This window comes from Triticum urartu, chromosome 3 (assembly GCF_003073215.2).
Source record: "Triticum urartu cultivar G1812 chromosome 3, Tu2.1, whole genome shotgun sequence".
Taxonomy (NCBI): Eukaryota; Viridiplantae; Streptophyta; class Magnoliopsida; order Poales; family Poaceae; genus Triticum; species Triticum urartu.
The window spans coordinates 635723972-635750257 of record NC_053024.1 but is presented as its reverse complement, the minus strand read 5'-3'; the positions used below and the strand labels follow the sequence as shown (position 1 = coordinate 635750257).

The following is a 26286-nucleotide window of genomic DNA, read 5'->3' as shown; positions in this document are numbered from 1 at the left end:
GAATATTTTGCAACATATTTCAATGTGATTCGTTGTATGAATAATGAATAATTGAAGTAATAATATAAAAAGCTAAAACTGAAAATACATATAATTTATTATGTTTGATTACTATATAATTGTAATTTTTATTATTAAATCTAAATAGATAGTAGAATGAAAATTCTCTTGGATGTTTGCATGTTGGGATGAGTCTTTTTTTCATGCATGTTTAATGATGAAGTGACATGCTTACATGTTGGAAGACATATGATAGTGAAGGTGGGCCTTTTCTCATGCATGATATGAGATGATGTGGCATGCTTGCATGTTGAGAGAAATAGTTAGTGGGGGTTAGCTATTTAGATATAGAAGATAGAAGATATAGGATAAACTCTATAATTATATACGTGGTACCTGAAGACCTTCATTCAACGACCTCCTCAAAACAAAGTTGTCCGTTTATCTCTTTCATTCGATAAAATAGTTGCCTCCTTTTTAGTACATATTAGATATAATTAATATTGCACTTCCAGGGTTTTGTCACCACAAGGTACATGTCCCTCATTTGCAGCAAGTTTCTCCAAATAGGGGACTATGTGCTTTTATGCTTAACATGTCTAAAACAACCCAGAGAGAGAATTTGTTGCCAAACCCTCTATTCTGCTTCTAATTTTCAACACCACTTACATAATAAGCTCACATTCAAACCCATGAGATTCTTGACACCCAAACCTCCTTTCTTCTTGGTTGTACAGATAATTCACCATTAGAAGTTCGCCATCCGATCATATGATTTTTTTATTGTCCACGTTACGAACGAAAGATATTCTGACTTGGTCAAACTTCTCAATGACAGGTAACGAATACATTGACATTGACACGTGATATTGACAAGAGCTAGCCAGGCAAGAATTTACCAGGGCGAGTCTACCTCTAAAATACACAGGGGCACTCCATCCTTTTATGAACCTTCTCCACCAAACTGGCCTAGTCAACAACATGAGTAGTCACACACAGAAAAGTTTTAAGTACTTCAAAGGCCAACGACCAATTTGACAGTTGAACATATTTAAGTACTTCAAAGGCCAATGACCAATTTGACAGTTCAACATATTAGAATAAAACTAAGCTCGGATAATTGTATTAACAATGAATTGCTCTTTTGAAAGTTAGTCTTCACCCGAAAAAGAATCCTCAAAAAAACAAAAATCTAAAGCAGAAAAAAAAAGCGCCTACAAAAAAGCATGGCACAAGAGAAAGGCCCACACAGCAGCCTCAGTGAAACTCCTGATGCCCTCATCGCCTAGAAGGCCACGCATAAACTTGGAGGTGATTTGTAATGACTACAACTTGTGAACCTTGACACCACCACTTGGCACTTGGAGTACTCAACCAAAGAGTGTCGAATCAACATGTCCGAAGCCAATGTTCCGAATAGAAGTGCCATGGCATCAATAGCCATGCTTATAAGTTAGACCATTTGGAATGAAAAAAATGCAAGGGTCTCTCGTTACAAGTCCGCACCACCGAAAATCCTAATTGAGGGCATCAAGAAGGAAGCAAGACTTCGGTCCACCACAGGTGCAAAACATTTGACATAAATAATGCCGGGAGAGTAATGGCCTTTTGTATTTTGTTTGGACATGTGTCGTCTTTTTCTATAACCGAACACTCTATTTCTCTCTTAATTAATGAATGACGCAAAGGTCATGCCTCCGTTTCGAAAAAATAAAAAATCTCCCGCTTCACCTCATCCTGAACAAGCATGATTGTCTCATCTGCATACTGAAACATGACCGATATTGGCTTGAGCACTCTTCACCATCCTAGCCAGACTACCAGCAGCTATATTGGAAAGGAAAGTGGGTAATGTTGTCCCCTGACTCACCCCACTTGAAGCTGACAAAATACGGGCCATTAAGTATGACACACATAGTGCCATTCTTAACCGCAGAATGAATCTGCTTGCCCCACCTCTCAGAGAAACCTTTATGCATGCAAATATGTGAGTGTTTTGTGCATGGTGTGGCATGTACAAAAACGTCAAGTGAAGTTGTGCTAGCATTTCTCTATTTTAGCGAGAGGCAATGAGACTGGACCAATGACTGAAGACTTCTGCTAACAAGTGTAATATAAACTGCTGCTTATAAATTTACAATGCCGGTCGTCGTCACGGCGGCTCATGGTACCATTACTAACATCAAAAACATCAATTCACCAGACTGACGGCGAAGTGGCTACGGATCCAGTTCACACGCTCACAGGGAGCTTCTCATGCTTCGGAGGCAAAACTGTCTGTCTTGGTGGACTCCTCCGCATCAGACGGCTTCGATTCGTGCTTCGCTGCCGCTTTGAGAACTCGGTCCTGCACCGCCGTCGTGGAGGGGGACGTCGCCAGGCCAATCTTGTTCGGCTCTAGCTTCTTAGCTGCCCACGAGAACGCTTCCGCGCCCACTCTTAGTGGGGACAGCAACAGCCTGCGGAAAGAGAAGGAGAGGGGGAGAATTTGTGATGGTTCTAATTTGTGCTTGAAGTTTGAGCAGTGGCAAGCTTAAAACACCTGAACTACAAAATGATGGAATGAAAGCGCACCACAGAACACAAATGTCACAAGCCAGGGGAACTTACTTTAGGTCTTGCAGAAAATCCTCCGAACCCTCGTACGTAGAGAACCGCAGGTAGATTGTCTATGACAGTAGAAAAATATCAGGTGGCAGGGCATAAACATTGTCGCTGACACTTGACAAATGGCCACATATTTTAACTTTTTGTAGTTGACGGTAGTAGAAAATTGCACAAACTTACATTGCTTGTATCCAATCATGATGCACATACATACTGAACAATGAATATGCTATGTGCAAAACATTTAAAAATGGAGAGTACTTACCAACCCAAGACTAAGAACACCGATGTACTGCAAAGTCGTCTCCCATTCTACAATCAGGTTCATCCATAGTCAATTCATCAGAAAGTAGTTTGAAGTGCTTGCAGTTTACAGGTTTCACCTAACTAAAATTTAGAAGCCCAATAAAAAATATCTGTGGGCATTAGGCCAAAAAGGCCAATGATGCACATTTAAGTGAAATGGCAAATAAATCAAACAATGGGAAGTGGTTTAGGTCGATGCCTAACAGAAGGACAGTATATACCAGGTAATGGAGAAGCGGTTTTCAAAACTGTTTAACTGCAAACATTCCACCAAGCAATACCTTCTTAATTTTACTAAAATGCCATACTTGAATTGCATCAATTTTTGCTATGCAAAAGAAAGTTTCCTCTTATGTGTATATATCCTAAAGACCATTCCCTTGTACTTTGTACATGAACTATTTGTCCTTTGAATCGAGTGTCACAGCCCTTGCCCTTTGTAGCAAAACACATGACTATCTGATACCCCTTGGTGTCAGGAGGACCCATTTTATAAACCATACATGCTATCTCCATACTCTACTTACCTAGCAAAGCATAAGTCACTGCTGAGAGGCCCTGTGCAAAAGAAATCAAAATTAGCAAGAAAGAAGCATGCCATCAGCTGCTGCAGACACCCATAAAAGAAGAAGTGGCATGTATGTACCAGAAGAGATCCAAAGACAAGTGTAGGGGTGGGCTTTATGCCTTCTAGGATTTCCTCGGCATCCTACACACATTCAGAACAATGATTCAAGTGCTTGACACTTTGATAGTGATAAAAGGCTGGAATGTGAGAGTGATGACAAACACCAAACCCTTTTATTAAATATCATGCAACCAATAATATACGAAATATGAATCCACTACAGTCACAAAAGATCCCAAGAATCATTCAAATGATAGCCAAAAAGTGAAGAAAATTGCACAAATGATTCTCAGGTGTGAATTATTACCTCATTTATTACTGTCAATGCAGTCTCAGGTTTCAGTTCTTTCACACGAAGATTCTTTGCCCAAGATTGGAAACCACCTTTAACCAGGTAAGGTTGCTGCCATCGAAACATTCAATATTAGACAGAAGAATAGTGCATGCAGGGAACTATGAAGAAAGAAGCATACAAAACTTGTCCTCAAGAAAAATATATCCAAAACTTGCCTGCACACCAAGCTTCTTCAGTAGCCTAGCAATGGACTTTGATCGGGTTCCATTAGCATCCATAATGATGACCTTTGAATCACCCTACAAAAGCAGGTGAAAAACACAGTACATATAGAATATTATTTCTTGTGAAGAAACGATAGAGTATAAATATCAAATACAAGCCTCAGTCAAACAGAGTAAGTACCTTAACCAACTTCAAGTTGCGGATTACAACTGCAACCAAAGCATCATCAACTTCATTTCCACCTTTAAGTAGCTTCTTTGTTGGACCTTTGATCTGAATTTCAAAACAAATGTATTAATTATCAATAAAGAAATATATTTTGTAATTTCACCATTTTAAAAACCTTAAGACAAAGTGGCTAATAGATCATAAGAGTAATTTCATATTCTTTAAAAATTAACAAACACAAATCTTAATACTATCAGGACAAAGAAGGACTTTTCGTTACATGAAACAGCTTTAATCTTTACGGATAGACGTACAAATTTGGAGCTGAATTCAGGGGAGTTAGAGAAATTGTCCAGAAATTAGTGGGTGCTTGAATAGATATAATTCACCAAAAATAGAGCTTCTAGAATTAGGAGAGGAACAAGTAGCACTCTAGATCTTCAGTTCACACCAGACATACCTCAGGCGAAGCAACACTTGCATATTTAGATCTAGCTGCACGGCGTAGGTCAGGAATTCCATCTTTCACCCTCAAGTCCTACAGAACATAATTTGATGAGAAGCTGCTATAGTTGTTAAAAATAACTGATATATCAAACAGTTGTGTTAAGGTACATCTAATTGTTCAGTTACATGTGCTCCACAAAGGACACAACAAAGCCATGCAGACCTCCAGTACCTATGGATGCTTCACTAAAAATGTTTATGTTCACAAAGGTAGGACATGAGTGAAGAACTTGATAGTAAAGTGTTTCTAAGAAGCAATCAAGCAATGACACATCCATTTGCTAAAATATTCATAATTAATCTTACATTTGGACAATTTGCAGAAATATCATGAACCAGATTCGAGAGATATCTTAGATGAAAAAAGGACATGAACGGAAGAAAAGGCTAATGAGATTTACAATCTCTTGCCTCAGGCCGAACATCAACAAGTACGGCTTTGCCATCACTTTTCAATAACTCCAATGTCGATTCAGGTGACAAGTCTCCAGAATAACCACCATATGCGAAGAGCCAGTAAGATATCCTACAATGTTACAAAATTCAGGACTTCACAAAACCAAATGCAGGAAATGTACCAGTACAAAAGAAATGAAATTTCCCTTTACCCTATTGTTGTTGAACCTCCAAGCAAAACTGCTAATTGAACAATTGGGTCACTTGGGTTCAAACCAACATTCTTTCCGATGCCTTCGATGATAATGTATACCTGAATCAACAATTTACAGAATATTTTCAGTGGCCTCATCAACAATTGGCTCAACAGTTTACAGATTTACTGCTAGGAGTGTCTTAAAGGGAGACTATTGCTACAAATATACCTGTTGAAGGGCACTTCCAATTGGTCGCAATACTATGCTAGCTTTCTCCTCGGATGAGTTCAGCAAATCTTTGACATTTGGTGGCAACGACGACTTGGCCGAGCCATAGTAGTATACGAGGGACGTGGTTGCACTGCCCAGTGAATCCTCTGCAACAACAATTGCCTTCCTAAGAACATCAGCCGCCACGGCGCCAGCTCCGGCCACCTTATCTTCAAATGCACCGGGAACGTCCGGGACCCCACCGGCGGCCTGCTTCTTGGTGGCAGCCACCGAGGAGGTGATGCCACCAGCGACGCCCCTTATCGCCTTCCTGTAGGCCCCGAGAGCGTCGTACGCCGACAGCCTGAGCTTGTCGTAGCCTTCGGTGAGCGCGTCCTCCGCCTGGAATATCTGCTTGCTGAGCTTGTCGATGAACCTGGCCACGGACTCCTCGACGCCGGTGGCGTCGGCCGGGAACGTGGTGGGCATCTCCGCGTCCATCAGGGCCTGCTGCGCGGCATCGTCGGTGACCGCGCCGACCACAGCGTCCGCGGCCAGGTCGACGGGCATCAGCGGCGGGTCAACCCCAGCGCGCCAGAGGGGGTCGGGCAGCTCGGCGGCGGAGGCGAACCCCCGCACGATGTCGTCCGGCGCGGTGGCGTAGGGGGAGACGATGGCGGAGTCGGAGAAGAGCGGGCGGTCAGGCACCGCCTGCGCGACGAGCGGGTCGGCGGCGAAGGGCCTGAGCGCGCCGGCCTCGACCCTCCGCAGCGCCCGCGCGCCGGCGGTCACCGGGCAGAGCGGGGAGCATGGGGTGGGCGCGGCGGAGGAGCAGAAGGGCAGCATGGCGGGAGGGGTGGTGGCATCAGACGGGTGTGGCCATGGCGCGCGGGGCGGGGGCGGGCACAGTTCACGAGTGGGGTGGTGGTTGGGCGCGCGCGTGTGTGGAAGAGGCGCTCGATCCGGGGTGTGTGGAGCCGGTGCGACGCCGGGATTCGGTGATCTGCAGCATCGTGCGCGCGGGATTGCGCGGATTGGTGCTGGGGCACCGTGCGCGCGGGCGTGTGGCTCGCCGGCGTCGGGGGTTGGGAGGTGGACCCGTCCCGGCGCGCCGTGTGCCACATACGCTCGGCTCCCTCGTTGCTCCGGTCGTTTTCCGGTCACCGCGGTCGCTGTTGTTGGGTGGCTCCGCCGTTCCGGTCTGACGTTCGACGGTAGGTGTGGCTAAATTCGTGAAGTACGAGTGCGATTTTTTCGAAGCACGGGTGCTGGGAGCACTTTATTTTAAATAGTTCAAAAATCACGTTTAAAAGTTTTTGAAAAAAATGTTTTTTTGTTTTTTTAAATATGGATGTTTAGTACACTGTATAAAGTTTGGTGATGAAATAAGTAACCATGTAAGCTACACAAAAATGATAAAATGTTGATTTCTAAATGGAGAACAGTACATGTACCGCTTATTTTTGCCACAGCTTGCAGAAATGTTCTTACATGATTGAAATTTTGCAAGCATCCAGAAAATTTGTCAATGTTTTCCACACAAAAAAATCAAACTTTTATAATATTTTTTTTATTTTTTTCGAATTTACTGTTCACCCTGAGGTCATTTGAGCTCATGAGTAGAATAGGGCTTTCGGGCCGGAAGCCCATCTAATTCGGTGTCATTCTATTCCGAACAATTCCACGTTATCTTCCAAAATCGCCTAACACTAAAAAAATACTACCTCCATTTCAAAATATAAAATGTTTTGGTAGTATAGTTTAGCTAACAAAACGTCTTATATTTTGGAATGGAGGTTGCGCGCATGTTACAAACTTGAAGTGCATGCTGCACTTTGGTGCTAAAACTTCAAAAGGGTTGCGGTGTGGTCTCAAACTTGGCACGCCTGTGACGAAAAGCTCACGGACCAATCACAACATGCCCGCTCGCAACCACATCAGATGTGTTTGTCGAGGTGGAAATGCTCTAAACGGCCAATGCAACGTTGCTGATAACCCCCACGGTCTATGGGCTTGCACCCCGTAGTCCTTGAACTGTTACGACCCCCCCCCCCTCCCTAAACTTATGAAACTCGTAGTGAGCGATCCGGAAAAAGATGATAAATGCAGCGACAACATAGGCCACATGCATATAACATATACAATACTTACTAAAACAACCAAAGAAAATAGATAAAATTTCCCGCAAATAAGCATTTCTGCACTATTGTAATTTAAATTTCCTGCAAATCTCATCAAATATTTGCACATGTTGGTACGGATCCTCCGCGTTGTCACCTGTAAAATGCTTACTCTGCAACAGTTTGAGTAAACTCGGATTAATTTCCTATGTTTCATCATTGGGGCTCAGGCCTAAAGATGTGATGATTTCTTTAAAGGGTGGTCCCAAGTTCTTTATTGCGATGAGTTGATACACATGTTCAAGCTTGGCCATGGTTATTAGAACCTGGTAAATAACTTGGTACACGAAATAAACCAAAACATAAAATAAAGACCAAAGGCTCTTAACTCCACGACATCAACGCCAGAAAGAACTTGATGTCCCGCAAGTGCATATGGTTGAGTTGTAGTCTTTTCTAAGTAAAAGTATCAATTTCACAAAGAGCATAGGAAATGGTTTTTGCCTCTTATAGAGGTTTACCAAAGTGCCTGCAAGTCATCTTTGGGCCAAAGAAAAGTGATGTGCAAGTAAAAATATTGAAAGAGTGTTTTGAGAATAATTAAAGTAAGCAAATAATGAACGAGGGAGTAAATGAAGTGATGAAATCTTCAATAGCGCTAAGGTGTTCCCAAGGAGTCCAGATTCACAACTAGTATTTTTGTTACTTATTTGTGCGAAAGCACAGTTTTGGGTTCAGATAACTTATCCACTTTTATATGCTTATTGTGTGGGCGAAGCCAGATAAAGATATATGCATATTGTCGCAACTCTGTATCAGGCACGACAGCACCATCCCTTCCCCTGTCGAGTGAAGGCAACGATGATTAAGGGTCTTCCCGTCGATGCGGCAAAAGAATTTGGTGTCTCGGTTATGCCTTTTACCAAAGGTTTGTGAAGCAGGGAGATAACTTTTGTCACCGCAGTACCCCCTCTTCCTAACTCGCCAATGATGGTAACATCCTTTACATTCATTACGGCAAAATTTGTGAGGTCGACATCACACAACATCACGAAGAATAGTTAGCACAAACTTATAAAGAGAATCATGCATCTTATTGGCATTCAGTAATACACATACTAGGATTCCTTCATATCATCGAGAACTAGAGGGTTTACTCGGACACAAAGACAATAAACCTCATCCTGGTGATCATGGCAATAACGGATGAATGATTAATGTAACACACGTATGAATCCACACTAGGGTTTGGTATTACAAAGAGATGGATAAAGAAGTCGTATCGAGGTGTGGATGATGACGATGGTAGATGTCGTAGTCTCCTTGATCGAGGTGTTGGAGTGGCGGTGCCCTACTACCGATTCCTCCTTCAGTTCCCGTTCGAAAGTGAGGTTTTATGCGTCTATTTTGTGGTTCTAGTCTCTCTCTCCCTCCCTCTCTCTCTCTCAGTTTCTCATATGTGAGATCCGATCAAGCAAAAGTGAAATAGTCGACAATGGAAAGGCGGTGGGGTATGGTACGAACCGTGGTACAAGTGGGCAATGTTCATACCACGCGCCGTTTTCTCTTCTAAAAAGCCCTACATGGGTGGTTTGGTCTCGATTGACATTTTCTTCATTTGGTAACTTTTTTACGAGGTTCATTTGGTACTACCTCTGTACACAAATATAAAACGTTTTATGTCACTAAGGGAGAATGTTATTATGACATCAATTAGCATGTGCCAAATAAAGGCACCTGCGCGTGGACGAGCAGGTTGGAACGGTGAAGCTCACAGCTTGGAGGCTGCATGGACAGACTCTGACGTCAAATACAGTAATGCTACACCTACATATTGCTTTACAAATAGCTACGTAAACCTTCCATCCCAAACAAACCAGCCCCCCTGATTTTCACTGGATGGGCCCCCCTTCCTTTTCTTTTCCAATCAGACGTTTTTCATCTAAGGGCATGTTTGGATTGTCGTTTTCCATTCAAATACCTTTGTAGAAAATACAGACCTCTGTCGGCCGTTTTATTTCCGTCCGGAAATCCTTCGCAGCTCGATAAGTTACAGCTGTAAATTAAATACCCTTGTATTTTTTTTGCATGGAAATACCCTTGTATTAGAATACCCGATGTCAAGCGCAGTCTAAGCCTCTTCGTAAGATACGTAAAAGTATGTCTAGTGCCCTAGATATGCCCTAGTTATTGCACATCTAAATGAGTGAATCAAGCACAAAGAAGAAAAGAAAAAAGAAAAAGAAAATATCCACACGAATCTTGATGTAAGATTAATGACATAGGACTTAGATGTGCAATACTTATTGCACATCTGGATGTGCTTTAGCAAAACTGTAAAAGTATTTACGTAGGTGTAGCGTTGTCCCGTCAAATATCATGCACTGGACGAGGGCCAAGACAAAGACCAAGGGGGAGACCGGGAGAGGGAACCTTCGTAGATTGTGCAGGGGGTCGATTCGGATACGGGACGATTGGTGTCCGATACCTGATCAACTCCGTACCGCTTCAACCATTATAACCCTTTCCTTCATACTCCACTAACCAGTATTCAGTATATACTCATCACGCTTTAACTGGCCTTCTCTGACCCCGATCGATCTTTTCGAAAACGCTAATCCCAGAAAAACCTCGACGTACGCCAGCAAACAAGACCTGCCGGCGCCGGGAGATTAGCCATGAGCGCCGCCACCACCTACCTTGCGTGGCAGCAGATGCGACGATCGCGTGAAGCCAGGGTGGTGGTCGGTGTCCCACGCACCGAGCCGTTGCAGATGCGACGGGAGGGTGAAACCTGGGTGGCGATCGGTGTCCCGCTCCTCGAGCCCTGTCCCCAGTCTAAGCCTGCCCCCTGCCACAAGCCGTTGATGAGGGTAAGATAAGATGCACCCTCGAATTTTAGAACCCACACTGGTAATGGTAGTATGAACTTTATTTCTCCAACTTAGTACTCGTAGTAAGAAAGACATTTATATGTTTGACATTACAAAGAAAGTTAATGGAATGTGTATAAACTTGTCAGCGTTTCTTCTCTTCTGTAAAAGTGTACGAACGTCCCTGTTATGTGCAAAAGATAATAATGAGTTACTTGACTTGCGCTCCGTAGTATTCTATTTTGTACGATAATCCAGTTCGGTGCCTGGGCTCAGATGAGCCCGGTAAACAGTAATGTGCTTAAAAATAGTAAAACAATAAAAAAAATTGTAATTTTTTGACAAGCAAGATGCGCATGTGCGTGTAAAAAATTTATGAAGTTTGAACACTCGAGGAGCACACGGCAAAAAGACAAAATCGTGCATGAACAGTGTTGTTTTCAAATGTTTCTCACGTACCCTCTTTTTTTTTGCCACGAGCTCCTCAAATGTTCATACTTCATGAAATTTTGCAGAAACATCACACATTTCAGCATCTTGCATCACAAAAAAATGATTTTTTTTTCAATTTCTTGTTTATTTTTTGCGACCTTATTGTTTATGCCCGGATTCATCTGAGCCCGGGCACCAAAAGGCCGCACTCATTTTGTACACACAATTGCTAGTATCACTTTTTTCGCTTGAATCTGATGAAAGGGAAAGTGTGATCCGATGTAGTAATGATTTTCTACTTACATTTATTCTTTGCAGTGTTTCATGATCGCGGTGGGAATCATATATACGGTTATGCTCTTCATTGTGGATGGGCCACTCTATGCGAGGATACTTGCCACGTGTGTGATTTGGATTGTGCCGATTAGTATCCTCAGGCTCACATTTGAATCCGATGATCATCTTGAGGATATAGCTTAGTCCTGATCTATCACTTGGCTGTGGTGAGGAAAGGATGATGACGGCAACGTGTCTTTGACTCGCTTCAGTGTTTGTAATCGTCGCTAGCTGGTTTATGGACCTAGATGTGATTTCTGCTACTTTTGATGTTCTTTATACTACCTTAACAATTGAAAGTTTTTAGATGGAATAGATATAAAAAAAAGTTCGAAAAAAAACTTAGTCTTGACCTGTACGTGGTGAAATAGTAGCCTTTGCATTTTCATATATTATATATACGTGTATACACTAGCAAATACTCCCTCCGTTCCAAATTACTCGTCGCAAAAATGGATGTATCTAGAACTAAAATACATCTAGATACATCCATACATGCGACAAGTAATTCGGAACGGAGGGAGTATGTCCGTGCATTGTAACGGAGAGAAAATATTACACATCCTTTGCCCGATAAACATGGCTCAAGATCCACATAGGTTCACGTCCTCTACTTCAAACATGGCACCCCTTTTTGAAAATGGCAGAACGGTCATGATTCGCTATTTTCTTGTAAGTTTCAAATATAGCATGATGAATATGGGATTATAGATTAGAAGATGCTCTCTCCATTCAAAAATATTTGTCGGAGAAATGAATGTATCTAGATGTATTTTAGTTCTAGACACATCCATCCTTATCCATTTCTTCATCAAGTATTTTCACTGAGAGGGGGGTATTAACTATTTTGTAGGTGCATTTGAATCTATACATAATATTAAAGGACAGAAACTTTCATAGTTCTTCATACGTCATGTCGTTTATATCCGTTGATTTTATTTAACTATAAAGATTGATGGCTGAGATCTCTTCTATTTTTTCTTATCAAAAAGGTAAGATTTCCGTTCCATCTCTTTCAATTGATCACATCAGACCTAGCGATCAATTTATTTTTTTTTGGAATCCTAGCGATCGATCTCTTCCTGGCCTAGCGATCTATTTTCTCTCCTATCTAAAAAAGGTAGCGTCCCTAATATCAATCTCTTTTTTTTTGCCTAAAAAGAAAAGAACAACGATCTCTGCATCTCGTCAAGCTGTCCTTTGCTAATTGCTAGCAATGTTGGCCCAGGTAAAGTCGTTAGGGGCAAGCCCGGCCATCCAGCCCACACGTTTGATTTTGACATATTGGGCAACCGATCCAATCCTAAGAGACACTAAAAAAATACAAAAATCCAATTTATACTTCTATATGGCAAGACGTGCACAGCTGGCTATGCAATCAATCTTTTTTCCAAAAAAAGGAGTAGAGCGTACACGCACGTAGAGTTTTTGTGGGCTTTTCTTGGGCTAGCTTTGCACGTAACATGTGTCAATCGTGAGGATCTAAACTTGTGAACCAGGCTAGCACCACCTCTGGGCTTCTCTCTTTCTCTCGGCGGCTCCGGCGGCTCTCTGTATAGTTGTACCATTGAGTCGGCGTGAATTATTTATAGCTGCAAGGGCACATCAACGACATGACGGACGACGACTGTTTGCAAGATAAACGAAGGCGCTCTATTTGTTTATTACTTTTTATTTATGAAGTGTGATTGCCCTTCGTACAATACATCTTCATATAACATAGTGTACATTGATTACATGTCTCATTATCTAAGTAATGTAAGGTAAGCAGCGGCGTGCCATTTGTGTGTTGTTTTTTATGAAATGTGATTGCCCTTAGTACAATACATCTTCACATGACACAATGTCCATTAATTACATGCCTCATTACCTTAAGTTAATCTTATATATGCATCTGACTCTCTCCTTAACTCTAATCCTAAGACCAAGGCCGGCCTCACACACTTCCTCTGCCTCCAGCCACCTCTTCACTACAACTTTGTGCCTCGGATTCGACGACAACAACGAGCAAAATGAGGATGACATGTACGGGGGCAACTAAGATGAGAGAGTGAAAGAGATAGATGGCAGGAAGGGGTAGAGCAGCCGTCAAATGCCATGTCGCCATCCTTTACCGCATCCCCATCCTCGTAGCCCTCACCGAGTCATGTGCTAGAGGAGGTCGTGCGGGTTGAGATAAACGAGAATTGGGTTGTCATCCTGTTGAGCCCATCTACAACATATATATGGTTCATCGTGTAGCCACATGTCCATACTGGTAGCCGTGCCAACCAATTAAAGCCTTTAATGACGCAAAACTCTCATGGGCACCGCCGGGCAGAAGCCCGCTTTGCTCGACCAGCTAGCGCCTGTCATCAACGCATAAAGCTGTTGGACCCGGAGTCTCTGGTGTCACATGATGGATGGCGTGTTATGCTTTTACTCCCGTTGCAACGCACGAGCATGTTTCCTAGTCTAACAAAAAGAATGAAAGGATCAACGCTGGCTACCGGGCCGAATTGCACTCAATGCAGCCCATCTGTTATCCATCGCCTAATTAAACAAATCAAGATAAAAGAGAGAGAAAAAAGGGGTTGAGCTGGAATTCAAACCCGGGATTTCAGGCTAGATGGTTACGTGCGGTATCCATTATGAATGACTTCAGTTTCGTTAGAAAAGAGGTTTGGGCCTACATGAGTTAGCCGGCCGGCCGGATCTATGAAACAGGAGAGAAGAGAACTTTTCGGTCGGTCGGTCGGTCGGTCTCTCTCTTCTCTTTTGTTGTTGTTAACAGTCAGGGGCAACTTGGTTCGAAAGTGTAACGAAATTGACGGAAATGCCATTCAGGGAAGGAAATGTAGATGCAGTGTCAAAAATAAATCTTATTTTAAAAGAGCCAAACAAGGAATTCTCTCGGGGAAAAAAGTTATGATGATTACGAACAGCAACCCCCGACCGCCCTGACATCCCTGGCCCCCGCCCCTGTGGAAAGAGAAGTACCCCTGCGTCGTCGTCTCGCGTGTTCTTCTCCCCCCCTCTCTCTCCCGGATTCGTATCCCTCCCCGCTGCCTGGTTCGATCCAATTTGTTCTTCCCCCCCGCGCAATTTGCTGCGCCGACGGCGACGGGCCACGGCGCGCATGCCCTGCCGGCACAGGCACCGGAGCGGCGCTAATTGATTCCCTCTCATGTTGGCATAGGTAAGGAACCCTAGCTCCACTGGCTGGATTTTGGAGCCATGAGCTCGTATTGTTTCTGAGGATCTCCGTTGTGGCGGCTAGGGTTCGACGCAGCTGTGCTTTATCCCCCATCTATTCGCTGCCGATTTGGTTGCTGCGTGTCACCCTGGTAAACCAGGACACACCCGTTGCCCCACTAGTTCCTCTCCTTGCCCATCTGGGTTCGACCCCGTAGGGCCTAGCATAAGGTGTCGGCGGAGCTTATATTGTCCTAATAATGTTGGGGTTTGAACTGAACTGAAGCCCGTTGCTGACCATCGGTCTACTCGTGAACTTCAGGTTGCCAGAAAACTTCAGCAGGGGAAAAAATGGTTCAGCTCTTTCTGCAAGTGCCGGCAGACGACGGCAGTGTCGATACAGATGCTGTGAGAGCGAGGAGGTCTCTGCTGGACAAGGCTGAGTCGGTGATCAAGTCGGTTGTAAGGTCCGGAGGCCGGTACGAGGCTCGGATGTGGCTGTGCAGTACCGTCTCGTCGATTCATCTGCTCGATCCGCGTGACCAGCGGGACCTGTTCCTCGATCTCCTGGAGATGAAGGACTTGAGGCGGGATGTCGCTGCACGCCTGCTGCGGATGATTTTCGACAAGAAGCCTGCGAAGGCTGGCTCCGTTTTAGCGAAGAAGTGTCATATGCTGGAGAAATTTTTTGAAGGCAGGTTCACTAAGAACTTGATTTTCTTTGTATTATCTGCTTCTACTCACATAGGTTCTACTTTATTTTTGCTTGCTGCAATTCACCAGTTTATGTATCTAGTTTCCAGAACTTACTTTCTGTAGTTAAATATATTTAAAGATATTATGTTAAGATATATCATCAGTCCACGTTATGGTTCAGCAAACTATCTGTTCAGCTGCTTAAGCTTATTCATAATGTAAGATCTGCTTGAATAATTTTTGGTTAGTGCTGTACTTGATGGTTATGGTAACTAATGCCCCTTGCTTGTGGGCATTGCTTCAACAAGTTAGAGTGTATGTCATATTAGTAGCATATCATGGCATTACAGTAATGCACTGCCATAAACTAACAGAAAAAACGAAATTATGTTTTCGTTACGTTGTTACAGTAACACCTGCCTCTCTTCCTGTTTCTGCGTGCCTTCGGGTAGTGATCACTTTTCTGGATGTGGTGTATTCTATGGTTCATCAAGAAACATCTTGGAGTTATTAACAGGAATTGCTTGCTACATATACATATGCTCTTGTAGAAATGTAATTTTCTAACATAAACAGTATGTTATGTTCTGCCTACCCTTTACTCAAAATCTATGTAAGTACCTTTTTATGCTGGACGGCTTTAATAAAATCTTGATCAAATTAAGCAAAACATGTTTAGGGGTTAGAGCTTAGGTACAATATTGTTTTGTCTTTCATCATGCAATACAATAGAATTTAGTTCTGATGCCACTTCTTACATGTGATGTATCATTGCTTACATTATATATTATGACCTGCAGGAAACCCTGAGCGGATACTGCAATGGTTTAGCCACTTTGCTGCTACTGGGGAGTCAGCACACAAAAAGGGTGCTCGGGCACTTGCTCAGTTTGCATTTGTTAATCGTGATGTTTGCTGGGAGGAGCTTGAGTGGAAAGGCAGGCATGGTCAGTCTCCTGCTGTTGTTGCTACTAAGCCTCACTACTTTCGTGATCTTGATGTTCTCCAGACAGTGGAAAATTTCCTTGAATATGTCCCAGACTTCTGGTCTTCAGAAGAGCTTGCTGATTCTGTCAAAGATGGTGAAATACTGCAAATTGATACAGAATATTTTGTAGATCAATTTGTCTATTTGATGTATGAGGGGAATTTCAAAGATGTCTGGCAAGTAGTTGAAGATTTTCTGATGGAGGAGCAGTTTTCCACCCTGTCTCAGTATGTTCTTATTCATCTAGACGAACAAAGGCTTCTTCGTTTCTTAAAAACATTAGGGAAGCTCATCAGTCCGAATGCACAGTGCACAAAGTTAGCATTCCCATGCTGCTGGCTTGAGGTTCTTTTGTCGGCACATATTGATCAGATATCTCTTGATGAACTTATCCTATTGAACTGTGTCATTGCCAAGGGTAGACAACTTTGGCATCTCATGAATGACGAAGAACACGAGGAAGAACGAGGGAGGATGAACGAGCTTGTGAGGACCATGAATGACTTGACTGATGCTAATCATTTTGCTCTCATAAAGGATTTCATGGGTACAAAGTTTCCTGATGCACTCAAGTGGATAGGCATCCAGTCCTGGGTAATTTTATGTGGTTTGTCAAAATTATGCAAATCAGCTGTTTCTTGTGAATCTCTGTTCACTGGTAACAGCATAGAATTTCGCAAGGCTTATGATTATTCATTGGTTCAGAACGATGGGCACTCAGTTTCACATACTTCAGATACTGATGAGAAGGATCTGACTAGAAGTAGTCATAAAAAAAGAAAGAGAGATAAGAAGAGAAGACGACATAGATATGATTCCGACGAGGATAATGTTGATCAGCTGCTTGAACTGGGAGCTTTCACTGGGAAGAGGGCTATTGAATCACAATGTGGAAGCTGGTACCTGTCAACTGATGACTTCTCTGCTCCTTGGGACATTGTATGTTATCTTCTTGCCTTCCCTCTGTACTATTTCAACCAATGTCTTCAACAGAGAACTCATCAATTTTTATTTCGTACTCATGGCAGTCATCTTACTGATGCAGGCCGACATACCGGATCACCTTTCTACTTGTTATCTTAGAGTGTGGCTGAAATGGGCTTGCTTTAGATGATCCTCCTCCTTGTGGCACATGTGTGGCAATCATACTAGCTTCTCTGGTGAAGTGGAGCTGTTTATACATGCATTTTCCCAAATGGCATATGCAATCTTCAGACCATGCATCCTGATGGTAAGTGATCGCTTCCTTTATGTCCTACTTGTTGGGTACCATGACATTCATTTCTTCTGTAAAATGCCCAAGTTCAAAAGTCTGTAAACTTTAGAACCTGTAGTTTGATGACTTTTGTAAGTTTTAAATTACACTTCATGTGTTCATCTTATAATATCCATCTATCGTTATGTAAACTTCCGATCGCTCGTAGTTCCAGCATTGTTTTACTTCCATATGACGCTACCCTCACATTTGTCACTTCTTTTTTTTCTTTTGCAGATTCATGCATTTTGGATGTGTTAACTGCATGAGTTCGCACGATACCCTAGACCAGAATGTCTCCTGGGGTTCATCCGAGTAGGTTGGTGCCAATGGAAATTCCGGCTACATGGACATGGAAAATAGCTGTAGTATTGCCCTGAAACAAGTTTGAATGCCGTTTTTGATATTATTACAGATCTTAGTGTTGACCACGGGGTAGTACAAACTAATCTGCAGTCGTAAGTATGACCCGGCGATACATCACAGTTTGTAACTGCTCTTGGTTTTTCTGATTAAACGTATTCTAGATGCGCATCACCAGCACCAGCTAAGAATTTTGTACTACATATGCATCTGTGTTTCTGTACTGGCTGCAGTTCCTGGGTGCAAAGTCTCCAAAAAAATTTCCTTCACATTGGAACATATATATAGCAGTGAATGCGATGACGAGACATCACTATTTGGCAGCTGAACTCAATTTTTCATTCAAGAATGTCTCGGTGTCAATCAATCAACTGCTAGTACGTCTAAACTCTGCGGATGGAACAAACTGCATGCGACATGAACCGTTCATGACTAGAAACGTTTAGACAGGCCACATCCTTCAGCAATAGAATGAACTAATATGTACATTTAACATCCATTATTCATACATGCAATGAGTAACATGAGTTTGATATCCAGCGGTTTTACAAATCAGAACATAATCGAACCATGTTGTTCAAACGTGGAATGTTGTCCTTTACAAATAGTATGGACAAACCAGAGACCCGTTTTAGCCGGATCTCCAGTGCCCAGCACCTGTGGCTACGGTCTTGCAAGCAGTCAGAACCGTGAAGGCATCTGTTTCCTCATAGCCCAGCAATGCTCGGTACCTTAGGATGTAAAGAAGTACAACCCGTTGTCGCTGGCTTCTGGGACAATCTCCAGTGTCGAATTTGTGAGTACTGCAGATGTTCAGAGATCAAGATTAGCATGGGCACCAGGGGTTGAACAACACATAAGTAAACTTAAAAGCTTCTGTATAAGGGGTTAAAACTTACCGATGGGATCATATGTTGGCAGGGAGATTTTTTTAGGGCAATGCTTCGACTTCGATAGGTTCTTGTACATTGCCGAAGTAGTAAGGCAATCGCGAGGCTGGAATAAAATCAAGATGAGTTTGTTGTACAAAAAAAATGACTGAAGTGGAAAATGTGCCAATTATGAAGAGATTTGCATTTTGATGCAAAACACTTGCAGGTATTCCAACTTTGGGGACATAGTCAAATAGGTTATTGAAAATTAACCGGCAGTGGAACCTAACCAACGCCTGTTTATGACACAATAGGAGGAAGCAGCTTTGAGTTCTAAGAAAAAAAATTGAATGAAAGTAAGCTGGACAGTACAGACTCCAGACCAAAATTTCCCAAACACAGTTATGCCATTCCATTCAAATAAAAATCGGATTCACCTATTTTGTTATCAGTATTTAGAGAGATAGTTGATCGTATTCCAGAAAGTAACATGCTTCAAATTTTAGCAAATGTAACATTGTAACTGCAACTATCAGTTCTGTGGGGGGGGGGGGGGGGGGTGGGGGATTAAGAACGTGTTGCTGTTGGTAATCGGTACCACATTAATAGTACTTCATGGCAAAAAATGAGGATTCCTATCGGCCTGCGTGTTGGACATCATTCAGAACGGTTGTGGCAACATTATTCCTTAAGCAGTGAAGTTCTCTTCATGCAAATAAAAATGAAAACTGAGGAGACCTGTCCAAGGACAAAAGATGACTCACCTTCAAATCCTTGGTGAAGCATAACCTTAGTTCTTCAACTGAGCCCTTCTTGCATATGATCTGCGGTGAGCCCCCAAAAGCATGCTTGATGGTATCAATGACATCACTCAGTGCATATTCTTTACCGTTGGAGACCAGGATATCTCCAGTCGCCAGCATTTCCTGCAATCCCAATCCAAATTATAACAATGTAAAAGAGACAAATTTCTATGAACAATTTAGCAGGAGCCAAATTCATACGCACTACAATTCGAGTGGTTTTAAGTTTGTTTTCTTCGTCAGGAAACAAAGCTAATTTGAATAACAACGGTTCAGGTGCTATAGCCAACAAAAGAAACCACTAATTCCTGCAAGAAATGACAATAATGCGCTACACCTAATGAGTCAATGACCAGATGCTTACTGTAACGTTATATTTGTAGTAGAGATCAAGGGCGGTGGTGAAGTACTGTAATTCTTCATGAACAACAGGGGCCGAGCATGTTCCATGCTTCTCTGTGAAAATTAAACAAATGATGGAGACTTAGCAATGGAAATGAGACAATGTTTGCGCTCATGGATTACTAAATTAGCAACCCTCTTTTATGACAACAATCCAATTCATTAGGTCAAGCGGATTGAAGAAAATTACCCCACTAAACGATAGTAATCCACGAATGACCGATCGAGCAGCACATGCCAATGTCATTATGCAAAACAGCAGGTAAGGGGAAACAACACAAAGGTTAGTGACAATTCCGATCGATGGGTAATTTTAGAGTTCAATCCGTCAGTTCTGACACAATACCTCATGAGCCCAGAAGGGGCCCCTGCCACTGAAGCAGGTGGAAGAGGTCGAACAGTAGAGGGACGGCCAGTATTTGTCCAGAGTGGGCTTCAGAGGCGTTAACTAGACCAAAATCAACGAAGAATACACGGCAGAACCATGCATCAACGAGGTCAGCACAAAACGAATGGAATTGAACTTGGGCAGGATTAATGAAGCCAGAGCGGCCACGTATCAGTGACAGTGAGGTCTCTGCGGACCTTGTCCATGTCGAAGCTGGTGTGGCGGCAGCACGACGGCCAGGTCCCGTCATCGTAGTCCGGCCACAGCCCGTCTGTTCCGACAACGGAAAATGAAGCACGCCGGTGAGGGAATTCACATCGACCAGAAACCGATATAGAGCACAAAATTAAGCATGATGTTCGCCGTGCACTTACGGATCGTGAAGGTGTGGAGCGCCTCCGACCTGCAACGAGGAACACGGAGAACAAACGGCGTGAGCACATGTGCGCAGGGCAGGATGGTGAATCGAATCGAATCTCCGGAGCGCCAGAAACCCCACCCGACCCGACCCGAACGAGAGCCCCGCGCGCGCGGATGAGGCGGTGGTGGGGAGAGAGGAGAAGAGGGGGCCGGAGCACGTACCGGCAGCAGCCGTTGACGGCGCAGCAGTGGCGGGTGGAGGAGCAGATGGTGCCTGGCCACTGCAGCGCCAGCGCGAAGTAGTCGAACTCGCGCTGCTCCTTCCCCACCGCGGCCGGGGCCACGGACGCCCGGGCGAGGCCCGTGCCGAACAGGCCGGCGGCGACCAGCGCCCAGACCGCCAGCAGGCACGTCGCCGTCGCCGTCGCCGTCGCCATTGCCTCCGCCCGCCGCGGTGTCTCCTTCTCCCCCTTTCCTTCCCTCCCTCTGGCTGCCGGGTGGGTCGTAGTTTCAGAGCTGAGCGTAGTAGTATAGAGTGCAATCAAGACGCAATCGGGTGCTTAATAATGGTGCGGTTAGGCATGACCTCGTGCCGCTGGCAAGTGGGGCCCGCGCGTCCTGGCAGGTAGGAGCACCTCTCCGTCTATTTTCTGTTTTGCTTTCGTAATTCAAAATAAAATCAGTTCTCTACCGGTAGCTCTGCCGTTCAAAAATCCAAAGTACACCATCTACTCCCTCATCTCATGACATAAGATGATTTTACAAGCTGTTTTAGCTTGAAAAAACATGTTATATTGTGAGGACAGAGAAGTAGCATAAACTAAAGAATTGATAGGCTCGGTCTGTGGATGTATTTTGAAATGCCCATGCAGAAAAAGGGTATATTTTGATATGTGCTTTGAGAAACGTGTGAAATGCATGTTATTCTGTTTATTCAAATCGATTCCCACGCGATACTCCATGTAAAAAGCTGGGCCCTTTCTAAATAAATAAAACATGTTTGACAACTGAAGTCGCCTGAAAATCAGAGTCGGTGCAAGTTGATTTTGTTGAAGAAAAAAGTGAGGACCAGAGCTACGAGACGGAGCCAGGACAACATTGATGTTTGCGTTGTCCTTGACCGGTGAGGACGGAAACGTCGCAGCTGCCCGTGACATCGCTTGCGGGAGAAAGCTCGAGACTTGGTGGTTCCGTGTGCGTGGTGGGCTACGGGCGCCGAAGAAGAAGAAGGGGGATTAAAAAGGATGGTTGGGTGGCGAGGCGGTGCGTTGCGGTACCTGCTAGTCAAATTATGGGTAGGGGAGGGGGCGACGATTTGGTATGAGTTAACACCTAATAAAAAGCCCTCACTGACAGTACAACGAACACCAGAAAAAGTCCTCACGCCCTTCTCTTTTATTTGCGAGAAAACTTTCAATCTATGCATCATCAATCATGGCAGTACAACCTAAAAAAGATCATGGTAGTACAACGAACACAAAAAATAATAATAATTACATTCAGATTCGTAGAACACCCGGCGATGATCACAAACACTGAAGCGAGCCAAAGGCGTGCCGCCGTCATCACCTTTCCCTCACTGCAGCCGGACAAAACTTGTTGTAGGAGACAGTCGGAGAGTCGTTGTACTAAGGTCTCATAGGACTAACGCACCAGAACAGCAACCGCTACTGATGAAAATAAGTGTAGATCGGAAGGATCCAAACTGAAGACACATGAAGAAAGACAAACGAAGATCAGATCCGAGCGGATTCGCCAAAAACAACCACCGACCGAATCACATAGGAACCGACGGAAACACACCTCCACACACCCTCCGATGATGGTAGTTGCACTGCCGGATCGAGGGCTAGGCGGAGAGAACTTTATTCAATCTTCAAGAAGCCACCATCTTCCTAAACAGAACACAAGCCCTAAACTCACATAAAAACACTTAAAGAAGAAGAAGAAGAAGAAGAAGAAGAAGAAGAAGAAGAAGAAGAAGCTCTTCCACCGGCAAGGACCTAGATCCATCGTGCTTTCATGGCTTAAGGTCATAGGTGACGAGGTAGACTTGCAACGCTGCCGACGGGGGGCCAGAAAACCCTAGCCTCCCTTGGCCTCGCGAGAGACACATGGGAACGGGTACGGGAACGGGTGTGTATTTACTGAAAATACAAATACGTAAAATGTGGGGTATATGGCCCTTCTTTTTCTCGTCGCAAACATTTTCCAGACGGGAACTTGTGGGCGGGGGGCGCAGAGATAGAGTACCACACGCATCACATGCCCCTGTGGAAATTGCAAGTAGCAAAAAAGGAAAAAAGAAGATAAGAGCCGAGCCCCACCCGGCCAAGAAAAAAAGAGCCTGCCGGATGCAGCAACCGACCCGAGGCTGGCCGACTATTTTGCCCCGGCATATGTCGTCGGTCTGATGCTCTCGAATCTCTGGATTATTTGCGGAATATCCTTTGCCATCATTAAACACCGTCGAAAGAGACAAGCAAGCGAGCTCGTCTCTGATCACAACCAGCTCGCCCAGGGGGCGAAACGCACTACTAGTCTGCTACAGTACATTGAGAGCAGCGGCTGTGCCCGATCCCTCCGATATTCTTTGATGCCATTTTCACCATGTTTACACCGCACGTTTTTCTTCGAGACAAATGTACACCGTACGTGCCTTTTTTTCTTGAGTGAAACACCGTACGTGGCTATCTACTTTTTTTTAGAAGAACCGTACGTGGCTATCTACTGTTACAAAAAGGTTGTAACGCTAATATGGCATCGGGCCCATTGGACCTCAGCAAAAGGCGGCCCATGCAAAGCGGTTGGCTCGGGGGCAATGCACCGTCCGCACTCCGCAGGCGCGAGGAGCAACTCGTTTAGTCCCACCTCGCCCAGCGAGGAGGGCACGGGAGGGCGAGGAGGCTACAAATAGAGGGGCAGGGCAGCAGCTACAACTCATACCTTTCTCGGCCTTTTGGCTAAGATCAAGTGTAGTATCTGTTCTTATCAGTTTAATATCTGATATGTGGACCATGTGTCCATAACGATATTAAATTTATTTTTTATGGGGAGGGTCCACCATAGTGGCTTGCCACTGGGGCCCTCATGTGTTTCTTGGACGTTGCACTACTGTCCAGGTGTGGCGCACCCCAACCAAAGCAATTTAAATTTTTAGCCTCTTATTGGGTGAGGTGATGGTTAAATGTTTGAAATATTCAATCGGGTGTAGAGGGCAATGGCTACGTGCATGCCCAACCACCTACCTGTGCTTTTGGCAGAACTTTCTGCGTGCAAATTCAGATATCTATCTTGGTGTAGTGATGTTCAAAAAATCTATCTTTCTTTTTTGAGGGATTCAAAAAATCTATCTTCATGTCGTGCGAGTCATTTATCGTGACACCTACGTGATGCAGAGGTAGAGCGCCGTGGAGAAGTAGCCGCACCCATCCTGTATCTCTGGGTAGGCACAGATTCCGTGAGTCGCTGCAACACAAACGAAGCGTGAGCCCAGTGGATCAGCCCAACGGGGTACTGTAGACAAAACAAAAGGTATAAGCAAGTGTAATGCTCCTCCGCACCCCGTCCGTGTAATGCCTTCGATGCGGCTATATCTCCCACATGTCGAAACACGACTTAGAGGCATAACCGCATCAAAAGCAATGTCGCAAGTGAGGTAATCTTCACACAACCCATGTAATACATAAGGGAAAGAGATACATAGTTGGCTTACAATCGCCACTTCACACAATTACATGAATAAAACATTACATCATCCAGATACACACAAGGTCCGACTACGGAACCCAAAATAAAAGAAGATCACCCCAAATGCTACACAGATCCCCGATCGACCCCAACTGGGCTCCACTACTGATCAACTAAACGAAACAACACAAAGAACAAGATCTTCATCGAGCTCCTCCTTGAGCTTGGTTGCGCCACCTGATCGGTAACATCGGCACCTGCAAACTGGTTTTGGAAGTATCTGTGAGTCACGGGGACTCAGCAATCTCACACCCTCGCGATCAAGACTACTTAAGCTCATGGGTAAAGTAAAAGGTATGAGGTGGAGCTGCAGCAAGCGACTAGCATATATGGTGGCTAACATGCGCAGATGAGAGCGAGAAGAGAAGGCAAAGCACAGTCGAGAAACTATGATCAAGAAGTGATCCTAGAACAACCTACATCAAACATAACTCCAACACCGTGTTCACTTTCCGGACTCCGCTGAGAAGAGACCATCACAGTTACACACGCGGTTGATGCATTTTAAATAAGTTAAGGTGTCACGTTTTCTACAACCGGACATTAACAAATTTTCATCTGCCCATAACCACGGGCACGACTTTTGAAAGTTCAAATCCCTGCAGGGGTGTCCCAACTTAGACCATCACATGCTCTCACGGTCAACGAAGGATATTCCTTCTCCCAAGACAATCGGATCAGACTCGGCATCCCGGTTACAAGACATCCTCGACAATGGTAAAATAAGTCCAGCAACACCGCCCGAATGTGCCGACAAATCCCGATAGGAGCTGCACATATCTCGTTCTCAGGGCACACTCAGATGAGACATCCTACGAGTAAAATCAACCCTCAGGTTGCCCCGAGGTGGCCCCGCAGTCTACTCGGTCGGACCAACACTCAGAGGAGCACTGGCCCACGAGGGCTCTAAATAAAGATGACCCTTGAGTCCACGAAACCCAAGGAAAAAAGAGGCTAGGTGGCGAATGGTAAAACCAATGTTGGGCATTGCTGAAGGAGTTTTATTCAAGGCGGACTGTCAAGGGTTTCCCATTATAACCCAACCGTGTAAGGAACACAAAATTCGGGAATATAACACCGATATGACGGAAACTAGGGCGGCAAGAGTGGAACAAAACACCAGGCATAAGGCCGAGCCTTCCACCCTTTACCAAGTATATAGATGCATTAATATAAATGAGAGATACTGTGATATCCCAACAAATATCCATGTTCCAACAAAGAACAAACTCCAATTTTCACCTGCAACTAACAACTCTATAAGAGGGGCTGAGCAAAGCGGTAACATAGCCAAACAACAATTTGCTAGGACAAGGTGGGTTAGAGGCTTGGCTTAACAATATGGGAGGCATGATAAGCAAGTGGTAGGTATCGCAGCATATGCATAGCAAAAGAGCGAGCATCTAGCAAGCAAAGATAGAAGTGATTTCGAGGGTATGGTCATCTTGCCTGAGATCCCGCAAGGAAGAAGAACGAGTCCATGAAGAAGACAAACGGACATAGTCCAATGAATCCTCACAAACGCGAAGTTAACGGAACCAACCCGAAGAAGCACACCGGAAAGAAGCAAACAACATAGTAAATAAACATCACATAAACATGGCATGATGCACAACCAAGTATGATGCATGTCCGGTTTAAATATGCATGGCATGGCAAAGTGCACAAACAAAACTACGAGTTAAGCGGAGCCCAATATGCAACGAGTTGCATATTGACGGAACACCACATCAATTATTTAGTTTACTCCTGGTTAGGTACTCAACAAAATTAAATGTTCTTTAACATGGCAAGGGGTGGAGCAAGTGAAAACTACCTATCTAGGCAAGTTTAAATGAGGCCGGAACAACAAACAACAAGTCCGGAAAATCCTCATGTGCATATTTTGGTTATGATACTGTTCTACCCTAAAACATATTTTATAGTTGTTAAACA

At 44.1% G+C, this 26286-nt stretch overlaps 3 protein-coding genes and 1 non-coding gene across 5 annotated transcripts; 2 read left to right on the top strand and 2 right to left on the bottom strand.

The window, feature by feature from the left end:
• Positions 1 to 2076: 2076 nt before the first annotated feature.
• LOC125547062 lies at positions 2077 to 9450 on the bottom strand. The gene is made up of 13 exons (XM_048711091.1): positions 9397 to 9450; positions 5558 to 6763; positions 5345 to 5445; positions 5148 to 5262; positions 4690 to 4767; positions 4242 to 4334; positions 4052 to 4135; positions 3849 to 3944; positions 3560 to 3622; positions 3441 to 3471; positions 2873 to 2919; positions 2611 to 2669; positions 2077 to 2459 (listed from the first exon to the last, which is right to left on the bottom strand). The coding sequence occupies exons 1-13, from the start codon at positions 9448 to 9450 to the stop codon at positions 2255 to 2257; spliced, it is 2232 nt and encodes a 743-aa protein (XP_048567048.1). The 3' UTR covers positions 2077 to 2254.
• Positions 9451 to 14236: 4786 nt separating this feature from the next.
• Positions 14237 to 18099, top strand: LOC125545524. Of its 2 annotated transcripts, XR_007300067.1 has the most exons (5): positions 14240 to 14478; positions 14797 to 15168; positions 15971 to 17097; positions 17204 to 17389; positions 17651 to 18099. XR_007300067.1 is itself a non-coding variant. In XM_048709503.1 (4 exons), exons 2-4 carry the CDS (start codon positions 14826 to 14828, stop codon positions 17196 to 17198), a joined length of 1482 nt encoding a protein of 493 aa, XP_048565460.1. In that variant the 5' UTR covers positions 14237 to 14478; positions 14797 to 14825; the 3' UTR covers positions 17199 to 17341. The 2 variants fall into 2 exon arrangements, 1 of the variants encoding a protein (XP_048565460.1); XM_048709503.1 differs by lacking the exon at positions 17651 to 18099 and having other exon boundaries at positions 14237 to 14478; positions 17187 to 17341.
• Positions 18100 to 18243: 144 nt separating this feature from the next.
• Positions 18244 to 21134, bottom strand: LOC125545525 (ribonuclease 2). The gene is made up of 9 exons (XM_048709504.1): positions 20824 to 21134; positions 20616 to 20644; positions 20439 to 20512; positions 20200 to 20301; positions 20044 to 20047; positions 19816 to 19907; positions 19413 to 19574; positions 18676 to 18772; positions 18244 to 18579 (listed from the first exon to the last, which is right to left on the bottom strand). Exons 1-9 carry the CDS (start codon positions 21036 to 21038, stop codon positions 18509 to 18511), a joined length of 846 nt encoding a protein of 281 aa, XP_048565461.1. The 5' UTR covers positions 21039 to 21134; the 3' UTR covers positions 18244 to 18508.
• A 2409-nt stretch (positions 21135 to 23543) lies between these two features.
• LOC125549785 lies at positions 23544 to 23739 on the top strand. The gene has a single exon (XR_007301504.1). It is a non-coding gene; the product is annotated as a U2 spliceosomal RNA (small nuclear RNA).
• Positions 23740 to 26286: the final 2547 nt, after the last annotated feature.

Excerpts from the sequence above, each read along its gene's own strand:
- LOC125545524 (XM_048709503.1), top strand. The coding sequence starts at position 14,826 with ATGGTTCAGCTCTTTCTGCAAGTGCCGGCAGACGACGGCAGTGTCGAT. Across the intron at positions 15,169-15,970 it reads GCTGGAGAAATTTTTTGAAG|GAAACCCTGAGCGGATACTG; the intron begins GCAGGTTCACTA and ends TATGACCTGCAG.
- LOC125547062 (XM_048711091.1), bottom strand. The coding sequence starts at position 9,450 with ATGCAGCCTCCAAGCTGTGAGCTTCACCGTTCCAACCTGCTCGTCCAC. Across the intron at positions 5,263-5,344 it reads GGAGGTTCAACAACAATAGG|GATATCTTACTGGCTCTTCG; the intron begins GTAAAGGGAAAT and ends GTAACATTGTAG. Across the intron at positions 4,768-5,147 it reads TTGTTGATGTTCGGCCTGAG|GACTTGAGGGTGAAAGATGG; the intron begins GCAAGAGATTGT and ends TATGTTCTGTAG.
- LOC125545525 (XM_048709504.1), bottom strand. The coding sequence starts at position 21,038 with ATGGCGACGGCGACGGCGACGGCGACGTGCCTGCTGGCGGTCTGGGCG. Across the intron at positions 20,645-20,823 it reads GCCGTCAACGGCTGCTGCCG|GTCGGAGGCGCTCCACACCT; the intron begins GTACGTGCTCCG and ends TCCTCGTTGCAG. Across the intron at positions 19,575-19,815 it reads ACTACAAATATAACGTTACA|GAAATGCTGGCGACTGGAGA; the intron begins GTAAGCATCTGG and ends TTGGGATTGCAG.